At 48.7% G+C, this 11182-nt stretch overlaps 1 protein-coding gene across 3 annotated transcripts; it reads right to left on the bottom strand.

Moving 5' to 3' along the window:
- Positions 1-707: 707 nt before the first annotated feature.
- On the bottom strand, positions 708-10976 carry rfx5 (regulatory factor X, 5). Of its 3 annotated transcripts, none has more exons than XM_030346604.1 (11): positions 10849-10976; positions 9468-9648; positions 8619-8652; positions 8048-8130; positions 7170-7292; positions 6535-6651; positions 6233-6311; positions 5296-5494; positions 4990-5063; positions 4736-4870; positions 708-4139 (listed from the first exon to the last, which is right to left on the bottom strand). In XM_030346604.1, exons 2-11 carry the CDS (start codon positions 9599-9601, stop codon positions 3378-3380), a joined length of 1740 nt encoding a protein of 579 aa, XP_030202464.1. In that variant the 5' UTR covers positions 9602-9648; positions 10849-10976; the 3' UTR covers positions 708-3377. The 3 variants fall into 3 exon arrangements, with proteins under 3 accessions (XP_030202464.1, XP_030202462.1, XP_030202463.1); XM_030346602.1 differs by lacking the exon at positions 10849-10976 and adding an exon at positions 10504-10826; XM_030346603.1 differs by lacking the exon at positions 4736-4870 and having other exon boundaries at positions 10849-10959.
- Between the last annotated feature and the right edge of the window lie 206 nt (positions 10977-11182).

The following is an 11182-nucleotide window of genomic DNA, read 5'->3' as shown; positions in this document are numbered from 1 at the left end:
AAACAGATCACATCGCTTCTATTGGCCTCTCAACACATTTCTTTTTCAAGTAGAACAGAGCAAACACAGCCAAGTAGAAAAACACTCAATAATTCTTTGTTTTCAACAAGGGGAGTATAAACCACAGTAATGGCCACCTCCATCACTTCATCCAAAGGAAGGAGTGGTAACAATAACACACAACATACAAATCCTGTGGTTTTCACCCAACCTCTAAAAGCAGGACCAACAACATGCCACCATTTTGCCAGTTATCAGATATAGTTTGTTTCATGGCGGACAGAGTTATCCAACATAGTGCAGTTCAAAATGCTCCCACTGTCGACCACTTCAGCGGGAGTCACAACACAAACAAGGAGTTGATCACAACACAAACAAGGATGTGATCACAACACAAACAATGAAGTGATCACAACACAACAAGTGATCACAACACAAGTGATCACAAAAAGGTCACCCGAAAACCGATCCACAATCTCTCTTCTCTTCACCCGTTTCTGCTTCATGAGCTGCTGCTCCACAGTGAAATATACACCTTCTCAAGGCCTGTCTGTCTCTCTTTCTCTTCTCACGGCCTGTCTCTCTCTACAGAAGGCCTGTCTCTCTCCTCTTCATAAGCGCGCTCTCGCTCTCTCTCTCTCTCTCTCTCTCTCTCTCTCTCTCTCTCTCTCTCTCTCTCTCTCTCTCTCTCTCTCTCTCTCTCTCTCTCTCTCTCTCTCTCTCTCTCTCTCTCTCTCTCTCTCTCTCTCTCTCTCTCTCTCTCTCTCTCTCTCTCTCTCTCTCTCTCTCTCTCTCTCCTGTCCAGTACTGCTGCTCGGAGACCTTCAGAGTGGATGCTAAGGTATAACTTGACCTCTGACCTCACTTTAGCCAAACCTAATAATAGTCTTGTTTGTTTCCTACTTCTGGAAGCATAAAGCGTCCTACCTAAATATTAAATACTAATAATGCATATGACCATTAAGTCCGTAACGTAGAGGATTTTGATTTAAGCAGTGCAACGTTTGTCATTTTATTATTTTTGATCCAGGATCACTAATGCTGACCAGAGCCGTTAGGTTGGTAGCATGTGCTACCTAGCCTAGCTTAAGAGCTAAATGTTAGCAGGACTAGGTGCTAAAGTACACATTTCTCAGTAGGCAACAAGTGACGACCTCAATAAATAAGATAGATGAAGGAGTTTCACAAATAGTTTCAAATCTACACTGTGCATTGCCTTGGCAACAACCCCCTCCCCCTCAGCCCATACAGGATATACCCTATAGCCTACAGTCAGAATATACCCTATAGCCTAGTCAGAATATACCCTATAGCCTAGTCAGAATATACCCTATAGCCTAGTCAGAATATACCCTATAGCCTAGTCAGAATATACCCTATAGCCTAGTCAGAATATACCCTATAGCCTACAGTCAGAATATACCTTATAGCCTACAGTCAGAATATACCTTATAGCCTTCAGTCAGAATATACTTTATAGCCTTCAGTCAGATTATACCTTATAGCCTACAGTCAGAATATACCTTATAGCCTACAGTCAGAGTAAACCTTATAGCCTACAGTCAGAATATACCCTAGTCAGAATATACCCTACAGTCAGAATATACCTTATAGCCTACAGTCAGAATATACCTTATAGCCTAGTCAGAATATACCTTATAGCCTACAGTCAGAATATACCTTATAGCCTACATTCAGAATATAGCCTACAATCAGAATATACCTTATAGTCTGCAGTCGGAATATAGCCTAGTCAGAATATACCTTATAGCCTACAGTCAGAATATACCTTATAGCCTTCAGTCAGAATATAGCCTACAGTCAGAATATATCTTACAGCCTACAGTCAGAATATATATCCTACAGAGAGAGGATCCGACCACCACATGACCAGCCGGGGCCCATGTGACGCCAGAGATGGGACGTCATGGGAGTGGGGGCTGGCTGGAGGAGTTTGTTGCCATGGCAAGGTAGGACTGATGGAACCAGAACGGCTCGCGAGGTCACTGTTTAAGATAAACCTGTGTTTGTGCTTTTAGGTTTGACGTATTCAGGTGGTACAACCTTCCCTTAGTGAATCCACAGATATTACTGTGCCCTGCGTACTGCCCTGTGGGCAACCCTTCACCTACGCTCACCATGCCTGTTGCCAAGGCAACCTTTTAGAAAACAGCAGTACTCACGGAGGAGTTTTTATACTAGGTACCCATTCTTGGAACAGGGGAAAGTATTTGGTTTCATACTTGCTACTTATGGACCTTGTGGACAGTATTCAGCACGACACCTGGTGGTGGCGAGACATATTGCAGTGAGGGAGCCATCTGAACAGGAAACAAGTTATCTCCTTCCTACGCACTCAAGTCACCCCCTGTTCTCCACTTGCATAGAAGAGCTGTGAAGACCCGGTGAGCTGCTCACTGTACCCAATGAACAGCTCACTGAACCCAGTGAGCTGTTCACTGAACCCGGTGAGCTGGTCACTGAACCCGGTGACCAGCTCACTGAACCCAGTGACCAGCTCACTGAACCCAGTGACCAGCTCACTGAACCCGGTGACCAGCTCACTGAACCCAGTGAGCCGGGTCACTGGGTTCAGTGAGCCGGTCACTGGGTTCAGTGAACAGCTCACTGAACCCAGTGAGCTGTTCACTGAACCCGGTGAGTTGCTCACTGGACCCAATGAACAGCTCACTGAACCCAGTGAGCTGTTCACTGAACCCGGTGACCAGCTCACTGAACCCAGCGACCAGCTCACTGAACCCAGTGACCGGCTCACTGAACCCAGTGACCCGGCTCACTGGACCCGGAGCAGTGACCTGGAGCAGTGACCCGGAGCAGTGGCCCGGAGCAGTGACCCGGAGCAGTGACCCGGAGCAGTGACCCACTGGGTCCAGGGCAGAGGGAACAGGACCAGACCTTATCCACACATGAACCAGACGAGGTTCAACCCGTATAAACTCTCTGAGCACCGTGACCAATACTGGAGCTCTGCTTACTGTCTCTCCTCCTCCTGCTGCTCCTCCTCTCAGCACTGGAGGAAGGGAGGAGCCAAACAAGGACGTTAAGGGGAGGAGGGAGGAAGTAAAAAGCCATGCAGAACCTGGGGGGGGGGGGGGGTGGGGGGGGAGGAGCATGCAGCGGTCCATGTAGGGGGGGCGGGGCTTCGACCTCGTGGAGGCGGGGCCTCGTCCTCCGAGAGGCGTGGCTTCATGTGTCCCCGTCAGGGACTTTCCACCGATAGGGAGGGACGGCAGGAGTGCTGGTTATCACGGCGACCAGCAGCAGGGGGCGGGGGGGCCCCCCGTCGGCAGAGGAGGAGGAGGAGCCGGTCAAAGGGGCGGAGTCACGGAGGAGGCCGAGGGGGGCCGAGGGGGGTCCTAGGGGGTGAGGGTGATCTCCACCTCCCCCAGCTCCAGCTTGATGAGCGGGGGGGGCGTCTTTGGGCGGGGCTTGGGCGCTCTCTTGATGACCTCCACCATGGCGGTCCTCCCCGCCACGGGGGGGGGCCCGGGGGCGGGGCCCTGCAGCAGCAGCAGGGGGTTGGGGGGGGGCTCCAGGCCGCCGTGCACCAGGACCCCCCTGCGGGGGGGCGGCCGCTCCTGGATCACCAGCTCCACCACCTGCTGGGAGGAGGAGCCCGCCTTCTGGATGACCCCCCCGGTGAGCGAGGTGATGATGGAGGCGTGCTGCGTGAGGGGGGGAGGGGGCGGGGCGGGGGGAGGGGGAGGGGGCGGGTCGTCGGGGCGGGCCTTCCGGGGTCTCCCTCGCTTCCGTTTGACCGGCGTGGCGTTGGCTCCGCCCCCCAGCGCGGGCCCCGCCTCCAGGGGCCTCTTGGCCCCGCCCCTGGCCCGCTGCAGCACGGAGGTGGGCGTGGCCGGGGCGGCGTGGTGCGGCGGGGGGCGGGGGTTGTGGGCGGGGGGGCGGTCCCTCTCGCCGTAGGACAGGCAGCCCTGGGGCAGGATCACCAGCGGCATCGCGCCGCCCTGCTGCTGGGGCAGCGTCGCCATGGCGATGACCTTCACCCCCGAGGCGTCCTTGGGGGCCAGGGAGGGGGGGGAGGCGCGCACGGCCAGCGGGGCCTTGTCCGGGGCCGAGCTCCTGGGGAGGATCCGGGGGAGGTGCTTCATCAGGGCCTCCACCTGCAGGGTCGGGGGCCATCACGTTTAGTCTACGATGACATCACGTTTAGTCTACGATGACATCACGTTTAGTCTACGATGACATCATCTTGTTTAGTCTACGATGACATCATCTTGTTTAGTCTACAATGACATCACGTTTAGTCTACGATGACATTATCTTGATAGTCTACGATGACATCATCTTGTTTAGTCTACGATGACATTATCTTGATAGTCTACGATGACATTATCTTGATAGTCTACAATGACATCACGTTTAGTCTACGATGACATTATCTTGATAGTCTACGATGACATTATCTTGATAGTCTACGATGACATTATCTTGTTTAGTCTACGATGACATTATCTTGATAGTCTACGATGACATTATCTTGTTTAGTCTACGATGATATCATCTTGTTTAGTCTACGATGACATCACGTTTAGTCTACGATGACATATCTTGTTTAGTCTACGATGACATCATCTTGTTTAGTCTAGGATGACATCATCTTGTTTAGTCTAGGATGACATCACGTGTAGTCTAGGATGACACCATCATGTTTTGTCAGGCACAATGAGATCGTCATGTTTACGACGACATGACCCACCTGGAGGTCCCGCCCCCCCGCAGTCCGCAGGGAGGAGGAGCCAGGGGGGGGAGTGGCGTCCAGGGAGGAGGACGAGGGTCTGTCTGCTGGCGGAGGTTTAGACGAGGAGGAGGAAGACTCCGCCTCCTTCTCCCTCTGAGGGCAGGAGGGCAACGTCGGGGCGGGGGGGGAGAGTGTTAGTTTGGGTGTGGGTGATGTATGTGATGTGTGTGTGTTAGTGTGTGCATGTGTCATGTGTGTTTGTGTGTGTGTACCTTCGCGTCTGATGGGACGTTCTCTGTTTCTCTAGAAATTTTCTTTATCACCTTGTTGGGCTTAGAAGGACCTCCTGACACACACACACACACACACACACACACACACACACACACACACACACACACACACACACACACACACACACACACACACACACACACACACACACACACACACACACACACACACACACACACAATCAGGGCTTTGACGTTTTAGGGTAAAAAATGTCAGACAGACAGAGAGACAAACAAACAGAGACAGACAGACAGACAGACAGGCAGGCAGACAGGCAGACAGACCGGTGAGCGTGGCGGCGGTCAGCAGGCTGGCCTGGGCGCAGCGCGGGTCCACCAGGTGCTCGTGGACCAGGAAGCGCGCCACCTCCACCACCGTGAGGAAGGAGCGCTTCAGGATCTTCTGGGCCCAGTCGCAGATCAGCTGGCAGGCCGCCTCCGTCACCTCCGCCCGGTACGTCTGCACCAGCTCCGTCAGCTCCGCCTGGGGACAGCCGGGGGACTAGTCAACAGCTGGGAGACTAGTCAACAGCTGGAGACTAGTCAACAGCTGGAGACTAGTCAACAGCTGGGAGATTTGTCAACAGCTGGTAGACTAGTCAGCAGCTGGGAGATTAGTCAACAGCCGGGAGACTAGTCAACAACTGGTCAACAGCCGGGAGACCAGTCAACAACCGGGAGACTAGTCAACAGCCGGGAGACTAGTCAACAACTAGTCAACAGCCGGGAGACTAGTCAACAGCCGGGAGACTAGTCAACAGCCGGGAGACTAGTCAACAACTAGTCAACAGCCGGTAGACTAGTCAACAGCAGGGAGACTAGTCGACAGCCGGGAGACTAGTCAACAACTAGTCAACAGCCGGGAGACTAGTCAGCAGCCGGCAGACTAGTTTTAGGAGACAGACTAAGGAGCAGGCAGTAAGGGGCAGACAGTAAGGAGCAGGCGAAAGGAACAGGCGTAAAGAACAGGCAGTAAGGAACAGGCAGTAAGGAGCAGACGGTAAGGATCAGGCCGTAAGGAGCAGGCCGTAAGGAGCAGGCGGCAAGGAGCAGACAGTAAGGAGCAGGCGGTAAGGAGCGGGCAGTAAGGAGCGGACAGTAAAGAGCAGGCGGTAAGGAGCAGGCAGTAAGGAGCATGCGGTAAGGAGCATGCGGTAAGGAGCAGGCGGTAATGAGCAGGCGGTAAGGAGCAGACAGTTAGGAGCAGGGAGTAAGGAAGTACCGGGTCACTGCTGAGATCCAGGTTGGGCAGGAGGGGCATGTTGAGGACAGTCTTCCTCCTGATCCCACTGTAGCAGTACGTACCCAGGGGTTAAAGATCAACACCAGGCTGGGGGTCTCTCTCTCTCTCTCTCTCTCTCTCTCTCTCTCTCTCTCTCTCTCTCTCTCTCTCTCTCTCTCTCTCTCTCTCTCTCTCTCTCTCTCTCTCTCTCTCTCTCTCTCTCTCTCTCTCTCTCTCTCTCTCTCTCTCTCTCTCTCTCTCTCTCTCTCTCTCTCTCTCTCTCTCTCTCTCTCTCAGGATATTTGGACTGCCCTCGGCCGCCCAGCCGGCGGGCCTTGATGTTGGGGAAGATGTCTCTGATGATCTTCCCGAAGTTGGCGGCGCTGAGCGCCCTCTGGTGGAGGTTCTCACAGTAGCGCCTGCAGGGACACACAAAACGTCAGTGTGTAGTGTGTGTTGTGTACCTGTAGGTGTAGTGCAGGGGTTCTCAAAGTTTTGACAGCTGAGGGCCAATTTAGGAACCCAAAATTTGGGGGGCTGTGAGGTCTAAATCACGAAACTGAGGTTCATCCTTTCAAAGAAAAGTCGGAAAAAAACTAACAAATGTCACAAGATTTAATTGAAAGCTAGAGAGAGTCGACTTTTGTCTTTATATTTATTTATTTTTGTATAAATTATTATTGATATAATAATAAAAATAAAAATAACCTTTTTTTAACTTGCATCTGTGTGTCATTGCGGACCGCCAGGAATGTTTCTGCGGGCCGCCATCGGCCCGCGGGCCGCACTTTGAGTGTGTGTTGTGTAGTGTGTGTTGTGTACCTGAGGGTCTCGTTTGTGTAGTGTGAAGTATGTGTTGTGTAGCGTAGTGTGCGTTGTGTGCCTGTAGGTCTCATGTGTGCGGTGTGTGGTGCAGTGTGTAGTGTGAGGTGTGTACCTGTAGGTCTCGTAGACGTCCTGCTTGGGGAGGCAGGTGTCCGAGTGCTCCTCCAGGTGGGAGCGGATCCAGCAGCAGGTGTGGAGCTGGTCAGCTGTACTGAAGGAGCTGGAGTCCCCCGCACTGCGCGCCCACACACACACACACACACACACACACACACACACACACACACACACACACACACACACACACACACACACACACACACACACACACACACACACACACTGAGCAGGAGAATGCATAGCAGCAGTTGACGACCTGTGTAGACCAGTACATCTAGACCCCCCAGGACCCGGTTCAGAGGGGACCTGTATAGACCTGTAGACCTGTATAGACCTGTACAGACCTGTATAGACCTGTAGACCTGTATAGACCGGTATAGACCTGTATAGACCTGTATGGACCTGTATAGACCTGTAGACCTGTGTAGACCTGTAGACCTGTAGAGCTGTATAGACCTGTATAGACCTGTAGACCTGTGTAGACCTGTAGACCTGTATAGACCTGTAGACCTATATAGACCTGTATAGACCTGTAGACCTGTATAGACCTGTAGACCTGTATAGACCTGTATAGACCTGTAGACCTGTATAGACCTGTATAGACCTGTAGAGACCTGTAGACCTGTATAGACCTGTAGACCTGTAGGTCTGTAGACCTGTATAGACCTGTAGACCTGTATAGACCTGTATAGACCTGTAGACCTGTATAGACCTGTAGACCTGTATAGACCTGTAGAGACCTGTAGACCTGTATAGACCTGTAGACCTGTAGGTCTGTAGACCTGTATAGACCTGTAGACCTGTAGACCTGTATAGACCTGTAGACCTGTATAGACCTGTATAGACCTGTAGACCTGTATAGACCCCTACCTCTTGTCCCCGGGGCCCGGTCCAGACGGGAGCTGCAGGTAGAGGTAGAGCTTGTCGTTGTCTGAGAAGCGCTGAACATCATGCTGTGAAAACAATAAATATATTATAGAACACTTATTATATAGACCACATAATATAGTATACATATTATATAGAACCTATACCGTACGATAGAATACATTATATATAGAACATATATTATAGAATACATTTGATATAGAACATATATTATAGCATTGAAATGATATACATTACAGAATACATATGATATATATTACAGTGTACATAATATAGTATATATATTAGAGTATACTGTACATATTATGGTATATACATTACGCCATACATATTATAGGATATATATTACAGTATACATATAGCATACCTTTATGTTATATACATTACGGTATACATATTATAGGATATATATTAAAGTATACATATAGTATACCTTTATGTTATATACATTACGGCATACATATTATAGGATATATATTAAAGTATACATATTATGTGGTAAATATTAGTGTAAATCTTATGATATATAGATAGTATAGGACTCTGAACTGACCAGTATGTCCTCCACTTTGCTCTCCACATTCTTGCTGTGAAAGACAAAAGTATTTCATATTATCATAAAATTATAAGCATAATACAGATATGAAATTATAAGGGTAGTATAGTTGTAGTACAGGCTAGCTGTAGGTTAGTTGTAGAAGTATAGCTGTAGTATAGGCTTTCTGCAGTAATACTTGTAGCATTGTTTTAGTATAGCCATAGTAAAGGCTGGCAGTAGTATAATTGTAGTATAGGCTAGTTGTAGTATAGTTGTAGCATAGGCTAGCTGTAGTATAGCATTAGTATAGGCTAGTTGTAGTATAGCTGTAGCATAGGCTAGCTGTAGTATAGCTTTAGTATAGGCTAGTTGTAGTAAAGCTGTAGTATATAGTGTATTATACCTGTAGTATAGTTGTAACATAGCTGTGGTACATCTGTAGTATAGTTGTAGCATAGGCTAGTGCTACTGTAGCTGTAGCATATTTGTAGTACATGCTAGTGGTACTATAGCTGTAGTATAGGCTAGTTATAGTATAGCTGTAGTATAGGCTAGCTGTAGTATAGGCTAGTTGTAGTATAGCTGTAGTATAGGCTAGCTTAAGTATAGTTGTAGTATAGGCTAGTTGTAGCATAGTTGTAATATAGGCTAGTTGTAGTATAGTTGAAGTATAGCTGTAGTATAGGCTAGTTGTAGCATAGCTGTAGTATAGGCTAGCTGTAGTATAGTTGTAGAATAGACTAGTTGTAGTATAGCTGTCATAGTTGTAGTATAGCTGTAGTATAGGCTAGCTGTAGTATAGTATAGTTGCAGTATTGTTGTAGTATAGTTGTAGTTTAGGCTAGCTAATATCTCATGTCTTACGAGATGTTGCTCTTAAGCTTGTGCAGCAGCACGCTAGGCTCCTCCCCCGCATCCAGGTGCCCATCCCCTGTGGAACAAGGCTCCTCCCCTCTCTGAGAGGACTCCTCCCCCTGGAGCACCGGCTGGTCGCTCATCAGGACGCCTCCAGAAGCCTTCAGCGGGGCCTCCTCACCACCGCCATCTGCACACACACACACACACACACACACAGAGTTAAACATACAAACACATGCATGCACGCACAGTTAAACACACACAAACACACTCATAGGGACATACATACAAACCCATACAGGAACACACAGGTACACACACAAACAACTCATTTATTAATATGCATACCTATACACAACATAGAAACAGTAATACACAGTAATACACATGCATAAAAAACATACACACAGTAAAACACATGTATAAAAAATATACACACTAGTACACATTATAAACATTTATAGATAACACACACTAATTCACAGCATACACATTATACAAACACACACACAAACATAAACTGAATGTGCACACACTAAAACACATTATACACAGTTACACACATTATACACCCACTAATGCACATTATACACACTAATACATATTATACGCAGACTTAACATAATAAACACACACCTACACACACTAGTACACATCATATACTGTAATACTGACCTAGTTCATAACAAACACACGAATAGAAAAAATATAAACTAATACAAACAGGAATACATAGCCTTCACGCTAATATCAAACACACACACACACACACACACTGCGTGTCATGTGACCGCGGTGCGCAGCGCGCCCGCCCTCCTAGCCCCGCGCGTTAGCTCGGCGCGTTAGCCCCGTGCTAAGCAGTTAGCTCGGTTCATTAGCCCCGTGCTAAGTCGTTAGATCGGCACGTTAGCCCCGCGCTAAATTGTAAGCTTGGCGCTTTAGCCTCGCGCTAAATCGTTTGCTCAAAAATTTAGCAACGTGCTAACTAGTTAGCTCAACATTATAGATACGCGCGCCTTGTCATTAGCTCAGCATGTCGCACCGTTAGCATCCTCTTAGCCCTGTATCCAGAGCTAGCTTCCTCCCCGTGACCCTTCGCTGCTCGGCGCCAAACCACCCGAACGTAAAGAAGCACATAAAGCTGACACTCCAGACTACTAGTGTTAAATACTAGCTAGACGTTAGCCTAGCTTACAGCCTATACACTATGAAGCACCGTTATCTGTAGCTAGCAATAGCATGGGCTGAAGCGCCCATACAGCGTGACATTGAGCACGGTTCATCCGGAAAAACCGCCCAGGGTCGTCCTTTAAGGGCGCCGTGAGGGTCGTGGATATGATGAATTAAAAACACCAAGAATATTATTTTATAAAGAAATACAAAGTACCTGAGCCAAGATACAGCAAAAATTCCGTTTCAGATGTTTTTGTGATTGGACGACTGCGCTCCGTCTGCCTGACGACAGAGCCTGCTCTCCTCCTATTGGTTATAGAGCCGCCGTCTACGTAGATACCCGACGAGGCTGCAATTTAATTGGCCGACAATCATTCATTTTTACACCTGCATTATTTTGATTGGACGGGTTCTCCTGGTCTACCCAGTTACAGAGCCCGAGTATTTACCGAAGCAGGTCGACAGCCTCAACACCTTTGTACTCGAGATGCGTAATATGACAAATATTGACTTTGTATTTACCCTACTGTCACTCCTGTGACATTTAC

The sequence above is a fragment of the Gadus morhua genome, chromosome 22 (assembly GCF_902167405.1).
Source record: "Gadus morhua chromosome 22, gadMor3.0, whole genome shotgun sequence".
Lineage (NCBI taxonomy): Eukaryota > Metazoa > Chordata > Actinopteri > Gadiformes > Gadidae > Gadus > Gadus morhua.
The sequence above is the reverse complement of the archived record's forward strand: the minus strand, read 5'-3'. Positions and strand labels throughout refer to the sequence as shown.

Coding starts and splice junctions, on each gene's coding strand:
- rfx5 (XM_030346604.1), bottom strand. CDS start 9,601: ATGAGCGACCAGCCGGTGCTCCAGGGGGAGGAGTCCTCTCAGAGAGGG. Junction 8,131..8,618: donor GCAAAGTGGAGGACATACTG/GTCAGTTCAGAG, acceptor TTGTTTTCACAG/CATGATGTTCAGCGCTTCTC. Junction 7,293..8,047: donor CCGGGCCCCGGGGACAAGAG/GTAGGGGTCTAT, acceptor GTGGGCGCGCAG/TGCGGGGGACTCCAGCTCCT.